The sequence below is a fragment of the Chaetodon auriga genome, chromosome 14, assembly GCF_051107435.1.
Source record: "Chaetodon auriga isolate fChaAug3 chromosome 14, fChaAug3.hap1, whole genome shotgun sequence".
NCBI classification, from domain to species: Eukaryota; Metazoa; Chordata; class Actinopteri; order Chaetodontiformes; family Chaetodontidae; genus Chaetodon; species Chaetodon auriga.
The window spans coordinates 25,244,557-25,267,084 of record NC_135087.1 but is presented as its reverse complement, the minus strand read 5'-3'; the positions used below and the strand labels follow the sequence as shown (position 1 = coordinate 25,267,084).

The 22,528-nt window shown below is 41.7% G+C and overlaps 1 protein-coding gene across 1 annotated transcript in view; it reads right to left on the bottom strand.

Moving 5' to 3' along the window:
- Positions 1 to 22,528, bottom strand: part of eipr1 (EARP complex and GARP complex interacting protein 1) — a 140,991-nt gene that overhangs the window by 62,127 nt on the left and 56,336 nt on the right. Inside the window, exon 5 of the mRNA XM_076748096.1 lies at positions 15,841 to 15,940. Coding sequence (XP_076604211.1) covers positions 15,841 to 15,940 — 100 coding nt within the window. The remainder of the gene's footprint in view (positions 1 to 15,840; positions 15,941 to 22,528) is intronic.

The following is a 22,528-nucleotide window of genomic DNA, read 5'->3' as shown; positions in this document are numbered from 1 at the left end:
CTAGTCTGTCTTGGGCTTGAACAAGTGCACTGAAATCAGTCAGTCAGTCAGCTCAATGTCTGTCATTAAAGGCCTTCCCCATCTCACTTTGGTGCGCCATTCTTTTGAACTGGCATTTTTACCAATCCAGTTCTTGACCAGACCAATGGTTCATTCTACCACCCTGTTGTCTTGAAGGGTGTAGGGTGATGAGTAGATCCTCATCACTCCGTTCTGTTGATACCACTGATCCACTTGGGAATTGTGAAAGTGCATTCCGCTGTCCGGTCGTCACTCCTTGGGCACTCTAAGGTTAATGCAGACTAGGTCAAGCATGCTCCTGACACTGCTACCATTAGCCCTCCTCACTGGTCTAATGACTACATACCCTGACACAGAGTCCACAAACACTATGATGTACATTTCACCTTTGTTCCCATCACCCCCATAAGTCCAGCGACAGTACTGTGCAAAACTTTTATGCAGGTGTGAAAAAAACGCTGTAAACTGAGAATGCATTCAAAAATACGAATGATAATTCTTTATTTTTCTCAATTAAAAAAATGTAAAGTGAGCGAACAAAGAAAAATCTAAGTCAAATGAATATTTGATGTTTGCCCTTTGCCTTCCAACCAGCATCAATTCTTATACGTACACTTGCACAAAGTCAGGGATTTTGTAGGATTGTAGTCAGGTGTATGATCAACCAATTATACCAAACAGGTGCTAATGATCAATTTCACATGTAGGTTGAAACACAGTCATTAACTGAAACAGAAACAGCTGTGTGTAGGAGGCTTAAAACTGGGTGAGGAATGGCCAAACTCTGCTGCCAAGGTGAGGTGGTGGAACACAGTTTCATGTCACAGGTCATACACTATTGCAAGACTCAGCACAGGTAGTTATACTGCATCAGCAACGTCTTTCCCAGACAAAGATTTCAAAGCAGACTGAGGTTTCAGGATGTGCTGTTCAAGCTCTTTTGAAGAAGCACAAAGAAACGGGCAACACTGAGGATCATAGAGGCAGTGATTGACCAAGGAAACTTAGTGCAGCAGATGAAAAACACATCAAGCTTATTTCCCCTCGAAATCGGAAGATGTCCAGCAGTGCCATCAGCTCAGAACTGGTAGAAACTCAGTGGGACCCAGGTACACCCATCTACTGTCCGAAGAAGTTGTCTTCATGGAAGAGTTGCAGCCAAAAGTCATACCTCCAACATGGAAACAAGGCCAAGTGACTCAACTATGTACGAAAACATAGGAACTGGGGTGCAGAAAAATGGCAGCAGGTGCTCTTGACTGATGAGTCAACATTTGAAATATTTGGCTGTAGCAGAAGGCAGTTTGTTCACCGAAGGGCTGGAGAGCGGTACAATAGTGAGTGTCTGCAGGCAACAGTGAAGTATGGTGGGGGTTCCTTGCAAGTTTGGGGCTGCATTTCTGCAAATGGATTTGGAGATTTGGTCAGCATTAATGATGCCCTCAATGCCGAGAAATACAGGCAGATACTTATCCACCATGCAATACCATCAGGTAGGCGTATGATTGGCCCCAAATTTATTCTGCAGCAGGACAACGACCTCAAACAAACAGCCTATGTCATTAAGAACTATCTTCAGCGTAAAGAAGAACAAGAAGTCCTGGAAGTGATGGTATGGCCCCCATAAAGCCCTGATCTCAGCATCATCGAGTCTGTCTGGGATTACATGAAGAGAGAAAAGGATTTGAGGATGCCTACATCCACAGAAGACCTGTGGTTAGTTTTCCAAGATGCTTAGAAGAACCTATAGACTGAGATCCTTCAAAAACTGTGTACCTAGAGGAATTGATGCTGTTTTGAAGGCAAAGGGTGGTCACACCAAATACTGATTTGATTTAGATTTCTCTTCTGTTTATTCACTGCTTTTTGTTATTTGATGATAATAAACTATCAACACTTACATTTTGAAAGCATTCTTAGTTTATAGCATTTTTTATACCTCTGTAAAACCTTTGCACTGTATTGTACATCCATGCATAAAAATCCACAGAGAACAGTGCTTTTGATGGTGAGACCATCCACCCTTTGACCTCTCCTCACTGCGTTGTACTGACCACATACTTCACAGTCTTTGAGTACATGGTGAATCTGGATCTCTGGGATCCAAAGCTACTGCTTCTCCATTTCCTTCCCTGTGGATAAGGTGCCAGCATGGCCAAGTGCTTCATGTATGACCTGCACCACTTCCTCCACGGACTCTTTTGGGACTTCCCTTCCTTTGGGTGTCTTGTCCCGTTTCTCAATCCTGACATAGACGATTTTCTTCTGTTGCACATAGTGCTCCACTTCATCATTTCCTTGCCAGTACATTCCTTCCTTGGCATGTGCTTTCTGATGCACCACGTCCAGGTACATATTTAGCCTCAATTCAGCTATTTTTTTCCATTGTCTTATTTGAGAACTTGAGATCAATAATAACTGCATATTATCCTGGCTCTCGTTTTGTCAATTCTAGCTGTCCCTCTAACACTGCTCTCACTTCTGCCTGCTCTGCCTTTCTGTCTGAAGCATTCTTGAGAATGAGGCCGTGTTGTCTCATCCTTTCTTGATCTGTCACGTACAAGATCCATTCATATGGTTTTCCCTCTGTCTGGTCTGACTTCTGCAGTCTCTTGTTAGGGGGTTGTACTGGGCCAGTCTCGAGGTCGGGGTCTAGCAGGATGTCTTCCCATCTTCCCCATCTTGTGTTCATTGCCTTGGTGCTTTCCACCATTCCTTTTCTGAGAAACTTGTGAACTTGGCTCTAGGTGATGACCTTGATTACTTGGCCTCGAGCTAGCTCTTTCAGGGCACTCCAATACCTGCCCAGGATCAGTAGTTCATTGTCCTCTATTGGATATTTCTTTTCCACCAATGACAAGGTGTAACTCCATAAGGTCACCAGTTCCCCTTTTTCGTTGCTCACTGTTACCATACCATATGTTGAATATCTCCAGGGCCTCTTTCTCACCTCTGCATTGCCTCAATCTCAGGTCTCTGTGCCCTGTTTCCGTATGGGCTGCCACTGAAAGCAGGCAACGTCGTCATTGTCTGCATTGGCATCTTTTCCATCAGAGTCGCTGATTCAGTCTGCCTCAACGTCAACTTTTCAGCCGACTGTAGTGGTGCCCTTTCACTGACTTCTGATCTTAACAGGCTGAGTTTTGATTGATCTGGATCTGGTAGATAGCTTGCCCCCAGATCCTCCTCTGTGTTCCAGGACTAGGGTTCCACAGGACAGCAATCCTCCAGGGGATTTGCTTGCCCCCTGGAGTGAGATGATGAGGATGAAGGTCTTTGCCTGGAGGTCTGCTGTTCCTCTGGGCATCCTGTGCTAACCCTGAAGGCTGCTCCAACTGATGGAGCTGTCTTAATTTGGGGTGCAAGTCTCTCTAGCTCTGATTCTCCTTCAACTTTCACAAGTTATGACCTCTGTGGTTCAGATTTTATCTTTGCTGGTAGGTCTCTCACCACTGTGTGGCATTCAGGACACTTTGCCCGTGTTCTTGGTCTTGTTCTGGGGAGGTGATTACTACAATTACTTCAATTGAGCCCCCCAGACGGTGCTTTTAAGTACAGCTTCATAACTGCTTTTTTCAGCTCTTCCCACTGCAAGTTGTTAGATTGAGGTCCATCGGCGCACATCACGACTCATCTGTACCTCATCTCATTGCCCTTATGTAGGCCTTTCTCCAATGTCAGCAACATCTTGCCTTGGTATTCCTGAAGTCCTTCAGTCCCCTGGTAGTCTCCAATTGGCAGGTGTATTTTGGCATAGTGTGGAAAATGGGCTCCACTAGTTACAACGGCATGTCCTTCTTCATGGGAGCCTCCAGCTTGGCCCTTCCAGCCTACTTACAAGCTGCCTGACTGCAGGGGTCAGTGAATTCCGAAGTTTACCAAGCTGGGAGAGATGCTCGTAATGTGAATCTTAATCGGGGGCACTATTGTCTGAGTCCGCCTTCTCGCCCTCTGATGCAGAGGGAAGTCCTCATTTACATTGTTATTTGCTTCTCCTTCTTTTCCCCCCAGTGACCTGAGGCCTGACACTCCTACTGTCCCATCTTTCATCCTAAAGCTGCTGGTTTCTCTCCTTATACGCTTGCAGGCATTCAATAAGACGTTGATGATCCTTATTACGACAAGTTGCTTTAGTATTTGGATTCACCAACACATGGTCAATTCCTGCCTCCTTGGCATATATATATTAAAGAAGGGCAATCAATCAGCATAATCTGATTTTAATCTCTAGGTGAATAATAAATGAAAATCAATTGGTAGAACAATCAATTAGAGGAAAAATCAACAATTAAAACATATAACTTTAATAAAAAGCTGGAGCTAAATAATTAATCATTTAATTGATAGAGGGAGAGAGACTGATTATCTGGCCAGAAGAACCTGTCTCTTCCTGCAGAAGTGTGGAAACTATACAAAACCCACGATTCCATCCCAAGTCATTAAGTTCCTTCAAAAGTCCCATCCTTGTAGCTGAGTGAGTGAAGAAGGACTGAAACTCTATTTTATAATCCACAGTCAGAAAAAAATGGTTATTCCTCCTGTGCTCTGTCCTCTTGAGTTGACTATAGATTTTTCAAAGTCCTCCTTTGCGATGTTAGGCTTCTCACATACTCCTTCTCTTGAGTTGGCTTGAGGTTGAAGAGATGGCTTGAGGAGGAAGAACTGTTCTCTCCTTTTTGGATATTTTATACCCTTCTCTCTTAATCCCTCCTGCCTATTGCACATGTCCTTCTGTACACCAAACAGCTAGATTGCATGTGCAATATTTATGTGTGAATGTCCTTTTTTGGTTATTTCCCATGAAGCTTTTGGCCCCTGGCATGGTTTGGTACAGCCCACTAGTCACAGTCTACGTGACTTCATCATTTAGGTGTGTATGTGACCTCCTCATTTGATTGTTGCTTAGTTTTTCATTAACTTAGCTCAGCTTACAAAACCTTGTGTTTGATTCTATCACTCTTATTCCTATGATTTCATTACATCATTTGGTAGCACAGTACCTTTAATTCACTCATCATTATAACTTACAATATGACAAAAGCTCATGTGTCCTGGTCCTTATTCCAAATCTATATCTGAGTTCTCTGAGTTTCTATCAGGTTTAGTCCTTAAAACAGATAAAGTAATAGTAAGTGTACATGTTGATAATGACAGTCTGATAATGACAGACTTAGTACTGCGTTTATCTCATTATTAGACTCAGTTGGCTTCTGTCAGAATGTACACAAACCTACTCACTGTTTTTAATCATACTCTCGACCTTGTTCTGACATATGGCATTGGAATTGAAGAGGCCATCATCTAATAACTATTGGATTCATATTACCAGACTACCTGCCAGTAGGCAAAAATTCCTACACCAGATTCCTGCCTGGTAGTGCTGTAGCTAAATTAAAGGATATGATCCCTACAGCATTTAATTTAATGCTACGTCCCTCCCAAATTAACTACCCGGTTGATAGTGCTACAGGTTCATTTCCTATGACACTTGACTCTTCTGCCCGTAAAACAAAGAAGACAAAAAACACGGGAGGTTAGCTCTATGGCATACCCCCCAACCTCAAACAAACCTCACGAAAAGTAGAAAGGAAATGGCGTTCCATCAATTTGGAAGAATTTCGTTTTGCCTGGCAAGTCAGTCTTAAAGCTTGGTTTAGGCTTCGGCGTCGCGGCGACGCCGTACCTACGGCGTACACCCTACGCCGTCACTGAGCATTCGTAGTTCTGCGTTGAGGGAACGCGTTGCTCCGCAATTCACCGCCAAGCCGCTAGGGGGGTGCGGCTGTGTCTTTGTATGGTTTGGGGGGGCTCTTGCTGCCGCGAAGAGGAGTTGTAGAGGTGGTCGTACTTGCGTACCTCCTCGATAATTCTTTCTTCGGCTTGGTCCAGTTTTTCTTGTAGCTCTCACCACAGAAACTTTGAAAATGGCGGTGTTGTTGTGCTGCGACCATAGGGCTGCGACTGAACCGAAAATTACGTTCTGAACGGACCAATCACAGTCCTCGACGTTCACGTCACTACGCGTCGACGCGACGCGTAGTCAGGATTTTTTGGAGGTGCGCGTCAGGCTACGGCGTAGGGTCCGCGTAGGGGTCTGCGTCGACGGCGTAGGTACGGCGTTGACGCGACGCAGAAGCCTAAACCAGGCTTAAGACATACAAGAAAGCCCCCCACAGTGCTAGGGCGGCCTATTAATCCTCTCCAATCCTCTCCAATAGAGGAAAATAGGAACAATCCCAGGTTTCTCTTCAGCACTGTAGGCAGGCTGAAGAGAAGAAGAAGAATCGGGGGGAGACATTCCCCTTTATTTGTCACACACATGTGAGCACGGCACACAAGGTGAAATTTGGGACGACCCCTCCTCCGTGGCAGACCAGGAGCGGTGGGCAGCCAGACCGGCGCCCGGGGACCCATCTTCGGCGTCACCATTGGTCAGGTGGTGATCTTGTTTCTAGTGGGGGTATATTTTTACGGAGGATACCCCAGGTGAACATGCAAACTCCACACAGAAAGGCCCTCCTCGAGCAGCAGGCACCGAAGGCATGGTGGAGGACACACCCGGTGCCCGCAGCGAGATTCGAACCCGGGACCTTCTTGCTGTGAGGCGACAGTGTTGCCACCGTGCCACTGTCAGCCATGATTTCAGTGTACCATGTATTACTTTAGCCCTCAGTAGTAAATTGTTACTAAACTTGACATATTTTTAGACAATTTTTCACCTGTCAACCTTCACCAACGAATTTCAATAATTTCGTCATCAAAATTGTCAACCTGTATTTTAGACCCAATCCAAACTAAGCTGCTTATATAAGGTTTAGCCTTAATTGGCTCTTCTTTATTAGACTTTATTCTGTCTTTATCAACAGACTACATACCACAGTCCTTTAAAGTAGCTGTAATGAAAAGCATACTCTTGATCCAGGGGTTTAGGCAAGTTTGAAAAAATGCTGTATACTAAGAATGCTTTCAAAAATGTAACTGTAGATAGTTTATTTTCATCAATAAACAAAATCCAGTGAATGAAAAGAAGAGAAATCTAAATCAAATCAATATTTGACCACTCTTTGCCTTCAAAACAGCATCAATTCCTCTAGGTACACTTGCACACAGATTATGAAGGAACTCGGCCTGTAGGTTCTTCCAAACATCTTGGAAAACTAAGGGAACCCCCAACATGCTTCACTGTTGCCTGCAGACACTCACTATTGTACCACTCTCCAGCCCTTCGGTGAACAAACTGCCCTCTGCTACAGCCAAATATTTCAAATGTTGACTCATCAGTCAAGAGCACCTGCTGCCATTTTTCTGCACCCCAGTTCCTATGTTTTCGTGCATAGTTGAGTCACTTGGCCTTGTTTCCATGTTGGAGGTATGACTTTTGGCTGCAACTCTTCCATGAAGACAACTTCTCCGGACAGTAGATGGGTGTACCTGGGTCCCACTGAGTTTCTGCCAGTTCTGAGCTGATGGCACTGCTGGACATCTTCCGATTTCGAGGGGAAATAAGCTTGATGTGTTTTTCATCTGCTGCACTAAGTTTCCTTGGTCAATCACTGCCTCTATGATCCTCAGTGTTGCCCGTTTCTTTGTGCTTCTTCAAAAGAGCTTGAACAGCACATCCTGAAACCTCAGTCTGCTTTGAAATCTTTGTCTGGGAGAGACGTTGCTGATGCAGTATAACTACCTGTGCTGAGTTTTGCAATGGTGTATGACCTGTGACATGAAACTGTGTTCTACCACCTCACCTTGTCAGCAGAGTTTGGCCATTCCTCACCCAGTTTTAAGCCTCCTACATACAGCTGTTTCTGTTTCAGTTAATGACTGTGTTTCAACCTACATGTGAAATTGATCATTAGCACCTGTTTGGTATAATTGGTTGATCATACACCTGACTACAATCCTACAAAATCCCTGACTTAAAGAGCTGGATAACCTGCAATTTTCTGTTGCTAAACTAAAGTTATAGTACTAGGCCCTAAACAACATAGAAACTCACTTTCTGGTGATATAGCAGTTTTGGATGGCATTGTGCTGGCCTCCAGAAACACTGCAAAGAATCTGGGACTTATCATTGATCAGGACACGTCCTTTCACTCCAATGTAAAACTAATTTCAAGGACTGTCTTTTTTCATCTACGTAACATTGCAGGCACACCCTGTCTCAAAACGATGCAGAAAAACTAGTCCATGCATTTGTAACTACAAGGTTGGATTATTGCAAGTCCTTACTATCAGGCTGCCCCAAATCATTGCTGAATATTCTCCAGTTGCTCCAGAATGCTGCAGCATGTGTTCTGACCAAAACAAGGAAGAGAGATCAAATTTCTCCGATATTAGCCACTCTGCACTGGCTCCCTGTAAAATCAGAATTTAAAATCCCTCTCCTTACTTACAAAGCCATAAATGATCAGGCACCATCTTATCTTAAAGAGCTCATAGTACCGGGGGCGCTCGTGCACTGTAATGGAGTAGACATGTTTTGTTGGAGCTCTGTGTTGCTACCTCCATTTCCATAAACAATTGCACCTGAATGTTTATCTTTCGCTGCCCTGTCGCCGTCCTACATCGTAATTCACTGTATTTTGTTTTTACGACATGCCTAAGAAAGACAAAGGCATAAAGATGACATCTCAGGCGAGCCCGACTGCTGCTAACACCAATGCTGTATTAGCTGCTATCGCTAGCCATGGCATTGAGCTTGCCAAGATTTGCATGCTTGTGGATGACTTGAAGAAGTCAATGGAGGGGTGCCTTGACTCAATCATAGCATGCCTATCTACCCTCCAAAAAGAACACCCTGAAGCTGAGCACTGCCTGAACATCATGGATGAGGCTCTCTCGGCCGCTGATAGCTGCATCACAGTGTTGGAGGCGACATGCAAAGATTTAACGGTGGCTAACAGGCTCCTCAAAGCTAAAGTGAATGATTTGGAGGGTCGCTCTCGTAGGCTTGTGGACATGAAAGAGGGACAAGAAAACGGTCACCCAACTGAGTTTGTCTCGCGACAGATACCGGCGCTTCTTGGCTTTCATTTCAAACCTCCATACACCTTCATGCAACTGGAAATTTAATCCCTCTCTGAACTCAGATAAAGCATTTCATGACTATATTTCTGCTACGATTTCAGATTTTCTGCTTTTTATCGAAGGAATGGGGCAGTTTCTGACTGAGTTTTATGGGAGTCATTTGAGGTAGTACTACAGGGTCATATCATCTCATATAAATCGTCCATTAAAAGGTCCAGGCTGAGGCGTTTTGCAGCTATTGAGGCTGAGTTAGCAGTGTTGGAGGACACTTATCGCGATACAAATGATGAAGACACCCTTAACGCCATCCTGAAGATAAAGTATGAGTACAATCAGATGTTGGGAGAACAGGTTGGAAATTATATTTGAAATATAGTGAAAGTAAAAGCATTTCAAGCTAGGAGATAAGCCTGACAAATTACTTGCTAGGCAGTTAAAAGGCGTACAGGCTGACAGGGCAATACACAAATTTCCTCTGCCACTGGACAATTGATAACTGATCCCAAACTGATTAATGAAAAATTTTAAATTTTTTCAGTCAGTTGTATACCTCTAAATCTAAAGCCACTGACTCCGACCTCAACTCTTTGAACATTCCAACTCTTAATGAAGCTGCTAAGTTAGATTTAGATTCCGACCTCACACTAGAGGAAATAAAAACTGCCATTCGCTCCTTTCCCAACAGTAAATTTTGTGGCCGCGATGGCTTTGGAATAGAATTCTATAAAAAACATATAGATGCAATTGCCCCTCTTCTTCTTCGGATGATAAATTGCTCTGTGAAAGATGGAATTTTTCTCAATAGTGCGTATGATGCTCATATTTGCCTTCCCTTGAAAAAAGACAGGGACAGTACTAATGTTGCGTCTTATCGCCCTTTAAGCCTCTTAAACAGCGACCAAAAGATTGTTGCAAAAGTTATGACTAACCAATTAAGCAAACATGTTGGTACATTAATCCACCCTGATCAGACAGGCTTTATTCCAGATAGATTCTCCTTCTCCAATACTCTCCGTTTGCTAAATATTATGTTAATCTATTGCATTCTGTGGTTATTTCATTAGATGCCAAGCAAGCGTTTGACCAAATTGAATGGAGATACATGTTCGCGACACTCAAAAAGTTCAGTTTTGGTGATAAATTCACGACTCTTTTAAAAATGCTTTAGGCTTGCCCCAAGTCCATGCTTTTGACTAACCATGACAGATCTTCTCCTTTCTTATTGCATCACGGAACTAGACAGGGATGCAGCCTCTCCCCTTTGCTCTTTGCCCTTGGCCATCTCCATTAGATCTTGTCCTCAGATTACCGGCATCGGGCGTGGAGCATCTGATAGTGCCATTGGTTTGTACGCAGATGACGTGATCTTGACTTTGTCAGGTGTCCCTCACTCCACTTTTAATTCTTAGAAAGAATTTTGGACAGCTCTCTGGTTTTACCATTAATTGGGAAAAAAGTCTGTTCATGCCTCTGTCTGATGAGCTCGACTTTGCCTTTCTCAATAACTTACCATTTAAAGTCTCTAGTGAGTACTTTGTGTATCTTGGGATCAACATCACCAGGAATCCAAAGGTTGTTTTTAAGTTGAATCACTCTGACCTGATCGGTAAACCCAAAATTATGACAGACAAATGGAAACTTGTGTATGTACCTTTTCCAAAACATACCCATATATCTCACAGCCTCTTTCTTAAAGTTGATAGATTCCATCATTATTCCTTTTATCTGGGCTGGCAAGCCTTCTCGTATCTCTAAGGCACACCTACACAAACCCACAGCTGAGGGTGGTCTTGGTCTCCCTGTTTTTCGTCATTATTATTGGGCCTGTAATGCCAGAGCATTGGTTTTTTTGGAGACATTCTGCAGCTGTGGCTGAGCAGAGAGGTTCCCTCTGTCCCAGTTGGCCTGTAATTGAGACTTGGGTAGCTTCAGTGCATGCAGGTGCATCTTTAGCGGCCATTCTATTCTCTAAATTAAATCTACCTTTTTGCTGTTTTAAGGATGATTTTGCTATGCGTAACACATTTAAGATTTTGAAACAGATTAAGACCGTGCTGAATCTCCCTGGATTGTCTACCTAAGCTCCTATTTGTCAGAATCCTTGATTTAAAACAGGCACAATTAATGCTGCTTTTGTACAGTGGTCCGATAAAGGCCTGACCGCCATCAAAGATCTTTACATCAATGACCACTTTGCATCTTTCGCTTAGTTGCAGGTAAAATTTGGTCTCCCTTCCAGTCATTTTTTTCTATACTTGCAAGTCAGAAACTTTGCTAGGCAGTCGATCCCTCACTTTGAAACTTTGCCTGAGCAACATATCTTTTATGAGTTAATGTCCAAACCTCCCACCTCCAAATGCTTGATCTCTCAATTTGTTAATCTTTTTAGTTTGGCAGCCCATTCTCTCCATATTAAAGAAGCCTGGGTAGCAGACACCAATGATGAGATTTCAGATGTGCTGGGGGCCCAGGGTTTGAATAGGATCAAATCTTGCTCTATCAATGTCAGACGTCAACTTATTCAGTTTTAAGACATTCACCGGTTACATTTCTCCAAGACCAAACTGAACAGGACATTTCCCTCTGTTTCTGCTACCTGTGATTAATGCAAGTCAGATGACAGGACTCTGGGTCACCTTTTTTGGTCCTGCCCTAAGGTTCGGAATTTTTGGGACAACATTAACCACTTGTTCAGTGTTATATATAGTCAACAAGCAAAACGAGCTATCCTTAGAGATTGGAAATCAGTTTCCTCTCCCTGTTTTAAAAAATGGTTGAACAATATGGTTTCCTGTATTTATCTGGAGTAAGTCCGAAATACTCTGTCAGACACTCATCACAAAAAAGTCTGGGGACCCTTTATTGAGTATATTAGAAGTGACAGACATCATCCTCCAGTCTAATTACACTGGACACTTTTATTCTGTCTCATTTGGTTTTGTACTGACTATACTGTGCTTTGCACAGCCGGGCCTCTGGTTTCCTTGACTTCACCTGGTCCTGGCTCTTTGGACTCAGATTTCAAAATCTATCTCTGTAACTTTGATTCAGTTTCTGGACAGATATGCATAATTGTAATTTTTACATGTTTATATTTCTTTGGGCTTGCAGTTTGTTTCATTTTGTTGTGATCTCTTCTGCTTGTTTTGTTGTATATTGTCTGTGTTTTTATATGTGGTTTAAACTTAAAAAAAACTTCATAAATAAAGTGTTCAAAAAAAGAGCTCATAGTACCTTATTACCCCACTAGAACACAGCGTTCCCAGAATGTAGGCTTACGTATGGTTCCTAAAGTCTCCAAAAGCAGAATGGGAGCCAGAGCATTTAGCTATCAAGCTCCTCTCCTGTGGAACCACCTTCCAGTCTTTGTCCGGGAGGCAGACACCATCTCTACATTTAAGAGTAGCCTTAAAACTTACCTTTTTGATAAAGCTTATTGTCAGGGCTGGCTCAGTCTTACCTTGGACAGGCCAGTAGTAATGCTGCTATAGGATTAGACTGTTGGGGGACTTCCAAAGATACACTGAGATACTCTGTCTTTCTCTCCCTCTCCATTTGCACGCTTCCATGTCCTACCAAGGCATGTTACTAACTTAGTAACTGTTGTCTCGCAGGTTCCCATGGATAGAGGCCGAACCTGGATTGTGAATTATAGCTCTCCTGCCATGACCCTGCCTGACATCTGCAACTGCTACTACTATTAGTCACACTTTCATTATTATTACATTCATAGTGCTGTATTACGTACATATACTATCTGTTCCCATTACGTACATATATCACATACATAAATACATCATATTTGTATACACTATGCTATATATAGTACGTATAGTTAAGAGTCTATTATTAGAACTGTCACTGTTACTGTGATTGCATTTCTGTCTCTTTCTCTCTCTCACGCTCTCTCTCTAACCCAACCGGTCGAGGCAGAGGGCTGCCCACCCAGAGCCTGGTTCTGTCTGAGGTATCTGCCTGTTAAAAGGAAGTTTTTCTTTGCCACTGTTGCCAAGTGCCTGCTCATGAGGGAATTGTTGGGTCTCTGTAGATAAAAAGTATGGTCTGTACCAGCTGTATATGGAAAGTGTCCTGAGACAACTTCTGATGTGATTTGGCATATATAAATAAAATAAAATTGAATTGAATATTAATTTACCATAATAGGACTGGGTGATAAAAGGCCTGTCATAGGGATGTCAACCTCTTTTGACAGTACCCAAATGTTTGCATGCCACAAGTCGAAAAGAATTTGCAAATCATTGCATTGTTTATATACAATGCTCAAAAAATTAAGGGAACACTTGAATCACACATCGGATCATGATGAACGAATTATTCAAGTTGAAAATCTTTACTGATGTACATTGTATAATTTGTTGAGAACAAAATGATGTAACAACAGTGAGTGGAAACCAAAATCATCATCCCACTGAGGGCAGAATTCAAAATCAAACTGAAAATCAAAGTAAAAAATTGAAATCACAGGCGGTTCCAACTTGCATGAATTTCATCATAGCAACTCATAATGTACTCAGTAGCGTGACAACATCTGGGCAATGCTCCTGATAAGTCAACGGATGGTGCCATCCCGGTACCTAACAGCAGCCAGGGTACCAGTGGCTATGACCTGACCATCACTGACCCACTGCCAAAACGGTCATGCTGGATGGTGTTACAGACAGCATAACGTTCACCACAGGGTCTCCAGACTCTTTGACGTATGGATGTGCCATCCTGGAGGAGCTGGACTACCTGTGCAACCTGACTGAGCTCAATTCAATTCAATTCAATTTTATTTGTATAGTGCCAAATCACAACAGAAGTTGTCTCAGGACACTTTCCATATAGAGCTGGTACAGGCCAAGCTCTTTTATCTACAGAGACCCAACAATCCCAACAACATTTCTATTGCATCTGAAGAATTGAAGATTTGGCAAATTAGTTCAATAAAAGACTAAAAAACATGAAAAAACAAAGCAAAGTAATAGCTTGTTTTCTTGTTTTTTAGTTATGATTTTAATCATAACAAAGATGACAAATCATTAAATAAAGGTTTATTTCTGTCCTGTCTCTCTCATTGTCTCAGGCTTTTAGCTTTATTATTAAACAACCAGAAATGTCTGTCTTTTATTTTGACTTGATCTTGATGCTTGTGGTGGCCAATATTTCCATATATTTTGAAATGAAGCTGTAGCAGCCACGGTGACTGTATTTATTGAACCAGTGACATTCATGTATCCACCCAGTAATCAAGTTTTTTTGCACTAAATTTAGTCATGTGGTGAAAACACACAAATAGCATACTAATGCCCATGGCTTTGAGATGAGAAAGATGTTCAACTATCATATATGGGTACATTGATCTGGTGTCCACATACGTTTGGCCATATATTACAGTTTCCTTACATTTCATGTGAAACACAATGTGTGACACCAGTCGCACTCGTGAACTGTAAAAACAAATACAGTCAATTGCTTTTCTCTTTCTTATTAAACAAGTCTATTATTATCACTGTCGAAAAGCCTTGACCAAAATAATATTGGTCACAGCTTGAAACCTGCCCAGACTTTGAAAATGTCCCCACTGCCTCTCTGATGTCCACCCTCTCTGTTGCTCCTCTCCCGATTTGGTGAGTTAAGAGTTTATTTCAATCAGAGTTGGTGTTGATTGTGAAAGATGTGAAACATGAAACAAAAAAGTTATGGTGAGCTATTTGTATAACAATTTCCCAGATTGGGATCAATAAAGAAGCAGCCTAAAGTCTAAAGTATTTTGTATTTGAATGAAGTATGTTTTGGGATGATAAAATTTCTGTTTCTGTAAATGGAGTCTGGTGGCTTTGGCGAGAGCAATATAGCAGCTCTTTCTGGTTAAACAAAAAGGATCTTGCTCTTAAACAAAAAGGTCTATCTCTGTAGGGATCCTTTCCATAATGTTGTCAGACACCTAGAATAACAATCGGAGCCTGTCAGTGGCAAAAACAAACACTTTCAATGGACATACATTGTTGGTGTGCAAACACCTGGAGGAATTACACTGCAGCCCGTTGCTGGTTGCAGTGTTCTCACTCAATACTGGACTAGTTTCAAAAATTACTGTCTCCATTAGTCACTTGGACACAAAAACTGGGAAAAATAGGTTCCACAAACAGATAATACTTGACCAGAATTTTTCCCATTTGACTGGCACATTGACATCTTTCAGGACACATGGACCGGTTCCAATTGGAAACTTTTTTTTTTTTCTTTCATGTTTTCTTTCATGTAGAAAAATGTAGGGTCAAGCTGATATGAACAAATAATTCAACAACATAGAACAGGAAATTATTTATTTGTTTGTTTATTTATTTGTTTAATTTTCTAATGTGTAGGTATGAAGATCTTTTAAAATGTTGAAATAATATTCAAGTAGTGTGTCTTTCCTTGATTTGGTTTGCCCTCTTATGGACATAATGTGAAAAAATAGATAATCAAATGGTTCAAATCTATGTGTTTTATTCTGGAATATTTAAACCATAAGAAATAGTTGAACATAATTTCTGGCCAATTTTGACAGCCATAGTAGCACTGTGTAGGACAGAATGACAACAACAGTGGACACTCAGCTGTGTGCATGGATGTGTGCATCTGACAACACAAGAGGATGTGGCTGAGTGATATGATATCACATGTTATGAGTGATATGAGCTTCTATATGAGCTACTGTGTGATATTGTGTGTAAATTTGTGTATGTACTGTGGTTTATACTATGTGTGAATGTGTGTATGTGTGTGTGTGTGCGTGTGTCTTACTGTGGCCCAGGTGGAGCTCTCCTGCAGGTCCCAGAGTAGTGCATGGTTATCAGCCAGTGAAATCACACGTTTGCCATCCCCCATGGGCTCCCACAGCACACTGTTAACACATATCCAAGTCAGTCAAGAATCAGTCTAGAATACTGCTAAATATAAGTACCTTGTATAATACCACAGCTAACCAAATTTTAAACAGCTGTGTACATTTCCAGATTATGTCTGGGAACACATGCACAGATGCATGCTTTCTATATGTAAAGCGTCAACAAGGAAAGAATTGTAACATGTTACACATTACAGATGTAAAAATAGGCTCATTTGAAGTTTCTAATGGGGTCTTTCAAATGAAACTTTGAATGCCTGTGATCATATTTTATGACATCATTAATCCCCTGCAAAAAATAAACAAACAAATTACTAAAAATCTCAAACAATTTGAATAAAATGACTCATGGAATTAAATGGGTTAGTCTTTTTTTAAATTAAATCAATTTTCTTCAACAACTATAACTCCCCAGTTTCGTCAACATGAATAAATGTAGGCACAGGTTAATCCAATAAAGGCATAAACGATGAAATAGTAATCACAACCTTGCTGACAGACAGCCATTTTAATACAGGTGTGGGCCTCCCTTTGTGCATGGCAAGCAGGAGAGCAAACCATTTTTTGACTGCAATTACATTTTATTTTGAGAGATTAAACACCAAGAAATATGGATTGAAGCCAAAAATAAGGTGTGAACTTAAGTATTACATCTATTTTTTCAATACATTTTGACTACTGGACTTAACAATACAATAAAAATTGGATCATAATGAGTCAAAAACACCACCACTGGAATCTAATTCTACAAAGAGTATAATACTAATAATATTAGTGTAGCCTACTCTTTATATGCAAATATGCAGAAATACCAGGTTTAAACCATGGTCTCATTCCAGGTCATCAAATACAAAGGTGGTAGGTGGTGAGGGCGCTATTCTATAAATTGGTTCATGTGGCGCATGGTGGAGAGAAGGTGGGCTACAACAGACACTGTTATTAAACTCAAACTCAAACTCAAACACAAACAAGCGATCAACAGCATTTTTGTGTTTAGTTATTTTATTCTAAAATAAAGTCTGATCAAGTGGTCATGGTGAACTCCCCTTGAATTTTTATTGGAAGAAGGCTGCAAGTCTGACAAACTGCACCCGCTCTCTCTAAGTGGTAAAAACATAAAGAAGAGGACAATGACAGAGAGGTTAACGGAAAAACACAGTTTTGAGGTTTTTGCCACTTCAGTTTGTCAACGACATGCTGTGGATTGACACTGGAAGACTTTTGGAGTTTTTCATGGACCAAAGACAAAGGAAAACGTCAGTTTGATGTGTGGTGACCTAAACAAAGAAACACTATTATATGAATTATCAAGAAAACAAACTTCACTGGTGATTTTTGAGTTGACAGACTCAGGTGCATAATTTTCATTCAGCATTTGAGAGTGGTGATGGGCACAAGCTAGTATGAATGAAACTGAGCTGAAGAATGTGAAATGTGGATATTGCAAATATTAAGAAGTGTTTCTGAACTTTTTGAACCAAACAAAGAATTAAGTTTTGAATAAAATGTCAATTTCTGATGAGGCAGAATACGTCTCCTGTTAATGACATGAATGAGGCAACGGCACTTCTGTGCTCATCCTGAGCAGGAAAAATGTCCATGGAAAGCATGGAAAAGATAAGCACTTTTTTTTTGATGAAGTTAAAGGAAACATGATCAAGTTTAATGAGTTTGTGGATGATTTTAAAGCTTTGCATGCATCCTATTCTGAAGTGTTGGATGAGGAGCAAAAAAGGAAGACAATGAAAACTGGCATCAGCCTAAACATGCACAGATAGTAGCTTTCCTTGCCAATGTAACATAGTGGATTTCAGCCATAGAAAACCCTAACAATCTCAGCTTACCTGAAGTTTCCTCTACTGTCACTCAGCCAAGAGAATTTCCACCTGAATCTTCTCTTCAGGAGGGCGAGAATACAAATTGTGGTTGGAGTGATGTTGATATTGATACACAATCAATTAAGTCCAGCACATCTAATTCATCTACCTCATCCTTGCACATTGATGTGGAGGTGGAGAGGGCAGCTTTAATAACCCAAGCATTAAAGCTGCAAGAAATTCATGCCATTAAAAAACAAGAACAAAGGTTAAGAAAAAGAAGGGAAACGTTGGAATTGCGTACTGAAATAGCAGCCACTAATGCCAAAATTAACTAATCTAAATGAGGCTGAATTGCCAATGTTTAACCTTGTATCACCTAAGGAAGCTTCAGTTCAGAAACCTGAATTAGGTGCAGAGGCAGCAGAAGTCATAGCTGGTGCATCATCAGCTACAGGTGCACAACCAGGCAAAAAGCTGGAAAACTTGCATTGTCCTTATACTGAAGATGTTGTTGTGGTTGGCCGGTGCTCAGGTTCAGTTTCCACTTTTTGATTTAATTGCAGATAATTAACAAAATCAGTCTGTTATCCAGCCTTGGCCCAGCAGTGATGCTCAACAACAACTACAGTAGACTTTAGTATATGGTGCTCAAGGTGTTCCCTCTGTCGTTCCCCCTGTGTTTTCTCAGTCAGCTGCCAGATCAGCTCCAGACACACATAGTCTGTCACAATGGCAAATTCCCTCCACACCTAGCTCTGCACAGGAAACCCTATCACCCTGTCTACCCTATCAAAAGGAAGCATCCCACTCTTTGGTGGACACATCAAACAAAGACAGGCTGCAGTTCCTTACACAGTTCACAAAAGGCCAAGCTCAAAGGCCCGTCAAAAGCAAAAGCAGTACATGTCTCCAAATAGAGGCTACCAGAGAGCAAAGGAGTTACTGAAAATGGAAACAGCTCTCTCCTGGTCTGAAATTAAATCTGAGGACTCAAAATGTTCCTTAGGAGCTGCTGTACTGCTATGCAGGAAATGGAATACATAGAGGAACTAGACACGGTGTCCAACAATAAAAGTATTTTGCTTAAGTTACCATACAAGCTCAGACAGAAATGTCACAACAAAGCCTATGAGCAGCAAGTTAAGGCAGAAAAAGGCAGTTGCAAGTTTGCAAGTGTTCACTATTCTACATACTGTTCCATTGCCACCTTCTGCTATGAAACGCCCATGTCTCAGTTCATACTCAAAGGAAGAAAAACACACATTCTTGTTATTATAATGAATCAGGAAGAATGGTTCAGGCTCATGTGATCTCTGGAGTCTAAGTTTCAGCACTGGACAGCAACAACTTCTTACCTCTTCCTGAAGTTTTCACTCAGAAAGAAATGCCAGTTCCCATCAGTAGCAATCCCAGGCAGAGAAGCATGGCGCAATGGCTGTATCTAAGTTAAGCTTCCCAGCATCAATGCATGCTTGTTCACATATTTGGTGCTGTGTCCTCCCCAAGCTGTGCAAACTTTAAGTTACGAAAGATGGCTGATGACAATGAAAGCTGTTTTTTCCCCTTCCGTAGCTGAAACAGTGAGACACATTTTTATGTTGATGGCTGTACAAAGTCACTAAGGAATAAGAATCTGAATCCATTCAGCTGGTGAAAGACCTGACTGCATTGTGCAGCAAAGGTGGGTTTCAGGTCACTCAGTGGGTTGGCAATAGCTAAGCAGCTCCTGCTTCCATCTGACAAGAACAAAGAGCAAAGGAAGTTAGGAAACTGGATCTCGACAAAGACATCAGCCAAAAACCACATATGTGACCAGCCACGAGAAAACCAGCAACAAATCTCCCGGGGGGCATTTTGAGTTATTTACAGATTCTGAAAGTGTAATTTCTAAGCTTTCCGACGATGTCTAACACATGGAAATCTGAAAATATTTGAAGATGTGGCTATTTGAATGTAGGCACTCCTCAAACTAGTTTAGTGGGAAATCCAGCCTGAAAGGATCTCACCTACCAGGGGAGTCAGGTAACACAGTGCTGCTCATTGCATCTCATTTACAAATCCAACCCCCTACTGGTCTAGCTATCCGGTATCTGTTAGCCTGCAGGACAGAAACTATTGTAGTAGTTTGAACAATGGTTATCAAATGGAAATGGGAACTCTTTTGATACAAAAAGTCCATGAATAAAAATGACAAGAAAGAGTAATATACTTAAGAGTTAGAAGGAGCAAATGTAGATACTTATTTCTAATATTAAATAAAATAAAATAAATTCTGTCACTCTGTGGTGCAGTGGGATGGATCAGTCTGTGTTTGATTATGTCACCAATTCTGAAAAAGGAAAACAAAGAAAACCCTTGTTTCAGATCATGGATCATGCTAACAGGCACATTAGCATCACAGTCAATACTTTATTCATGCACCCAAAGGTGTGTTATTCACCTGTGGCTGTGTTATTCATGCATCCAAAGGTGTGTTATTCACCCATGGGTGTGTTATTCATGCACCCAAAGGTACTCAAGCACATCATCAGGTTGGTGTGTTAAATTAATAGCAGATGCTTACATTACCATATCTAAACCTCCCATTACAGCTTATAATATGATCATCTGATCTAACATAAGTTTCGATGTGCACATCATCTGCATTTTAAAACGACAATACTGAGCTAGCTAAAAACAATGTAAGGTATTGCCATAGCATCTAGCATGAAAAAACAGTTTGTAATCCCTGTATGTGACTTTGAATGAACGCTAACGTAACGTTCAACAGTGTATTAATAGACCAGTGAGCAATATACAAGCATGTATGTGTGTGGCAACAGTATTCAGTGCAATCCCTCAAAGTGACCGTCCACCCCGGTTTTCCCCACAATTCAGTTCAAACCAGTGTTTTCCTTATCAACGAAAAGTATATTCAAAAGTCCGCTCCGGGTTTTACCACGGATCTTCCCAAAGAAATCAAAACAGGAAATCAAAATGTTGCATACCAGGATAGTGTCTCTTAGCGCAGTGCAACAAGTGAATAAGGCCAATATGTACAGTACTCACAATACTCAGGACCTGTCAGTCAGTCAGCCAGTCAGACACGGTCAGGATTGGCGTAGGTCGGACCGTGTCTTTCTAAACTCCACAGACACCGGCCGCTCGTAGGAAACTCTACGGAAATATTCGATCTTTCTTGAGTCTGGCTGCTGACGTTCCTGACAAAGGAGATCCTTCTGCTACCGACAGATTCAAGTCGCGGGGTTTATTTCATTGTCGGTAATTCGCTGCGGTAAGTTGGCGTGCTCTGGCTCCACTCTCCCACTGGTGTCTCTCTGCTCTGCTCATATTTTTTTTTCTATCTGTCTTTTTCAAAACTGCTGGGCTATGTGGAGAAAGGGGATTGGATTATTATGCAGCTGCATAAGCAGCCATGTGGTTCTCTTTTAACGTGCAGCTGGCCAAAAGAAAGAGCAGAAGCACGTGAATAGCCAAAGAATGCCAGTATGCTAATTTACTGTTGAATCGCTACAGCCCCCAACTAGGACCGAGAATTTCCTCTAAAACAACCCAAATTCAAATACAAAGTTTATGGTTTTTAAGGCCCCCAATACTGTTATTTGAAACATGGAGCGGCTTCTTCGTGATTTCAACTTACATATTCTGCAAAAAAAAATGAAAATCACAATTTTTTTTTTTTTTAAAAAAAACAATTTTTCTTTGTTTACACAACTTGCGCTGGGCCGACTTGTTGCTGGTTTTCTCGTGGCGGGTCACATATTCGAAGAAGCACACTATCTGTTGTAAGCTCAAGCTTTGATTCACTGGGCTTCCTTGCTCCTCTCATTCTCTCTGTCAACCAGCTGTTGCAGGAGCTCTGTTACGGTTGTCACCCTATGTTTTAGATTGGACCCAAAGATGCAGACCAGAGAGAAGGTTATAAAAAGAACACAATTTATTAACAATAAAAATGTAGAACAAAAGGTGCACTCAAAAGGAGGGGAGAATTAACTAAGAACAAAAGGCACACTCTAAAAGAGTGGAGAAAAAACTAAGGGAGCTCCATTGTGACGGGTCTGAGGCAAGGCAAACACTGACGCGGCAGGCAGGCAAACTCATGAAACACACAATCATGCCAGGAGTCAGGACTCAGGAGGAAAGAGTTGGGAGAAGTCGGGAGAAGTTGGGAACAATCCGGCAACAGGTAGAGAGAGAGCCCTTCTAACCTGTGCCTAATCAGCGTCATGCACATCAGGCGTGCTCCGGGGAAGGCGGAGCTGGACAGGTGTAGAGACACACCCAGCTAGACAGAAAGGGGAAACAGACAAAATCTACACTGGGGAAAGGGAAAGAGGAAACACAAGGATTAGACAAGTCTGCAGGATCCTAACAAGCTCTGCCAGAAAGGCTTTGGATGAGGCAAACTTTTGCCTCAGGCTATATCGACTAAATGAATGGAATAGATTAACAGTCTGGTAAGGATTAGGAGCTTCAGTACTGCATGATGTATGAAGCCTAAGACTGAGGGAACACTAAAGTGTGCACAACTGTCATCACTTCACTGATGCCAGGTAAAGTGGCTATACCTCAGTGAGCTAAATCAGGCAGATCAACATTCATCATGTTGTGCATATTGCTCTTGCCCTTGGAAAGCTCAGAGTCCTTCCCTTAAAGCACATCACAATACAGCGACTGGAACTGATGGCTGCAGCACTGTTAGTCAAGGTGTATAAAATGCTGAGGAAAGAACTGCACCTTGACTTAAAACCCTCTGTCTTCTGGA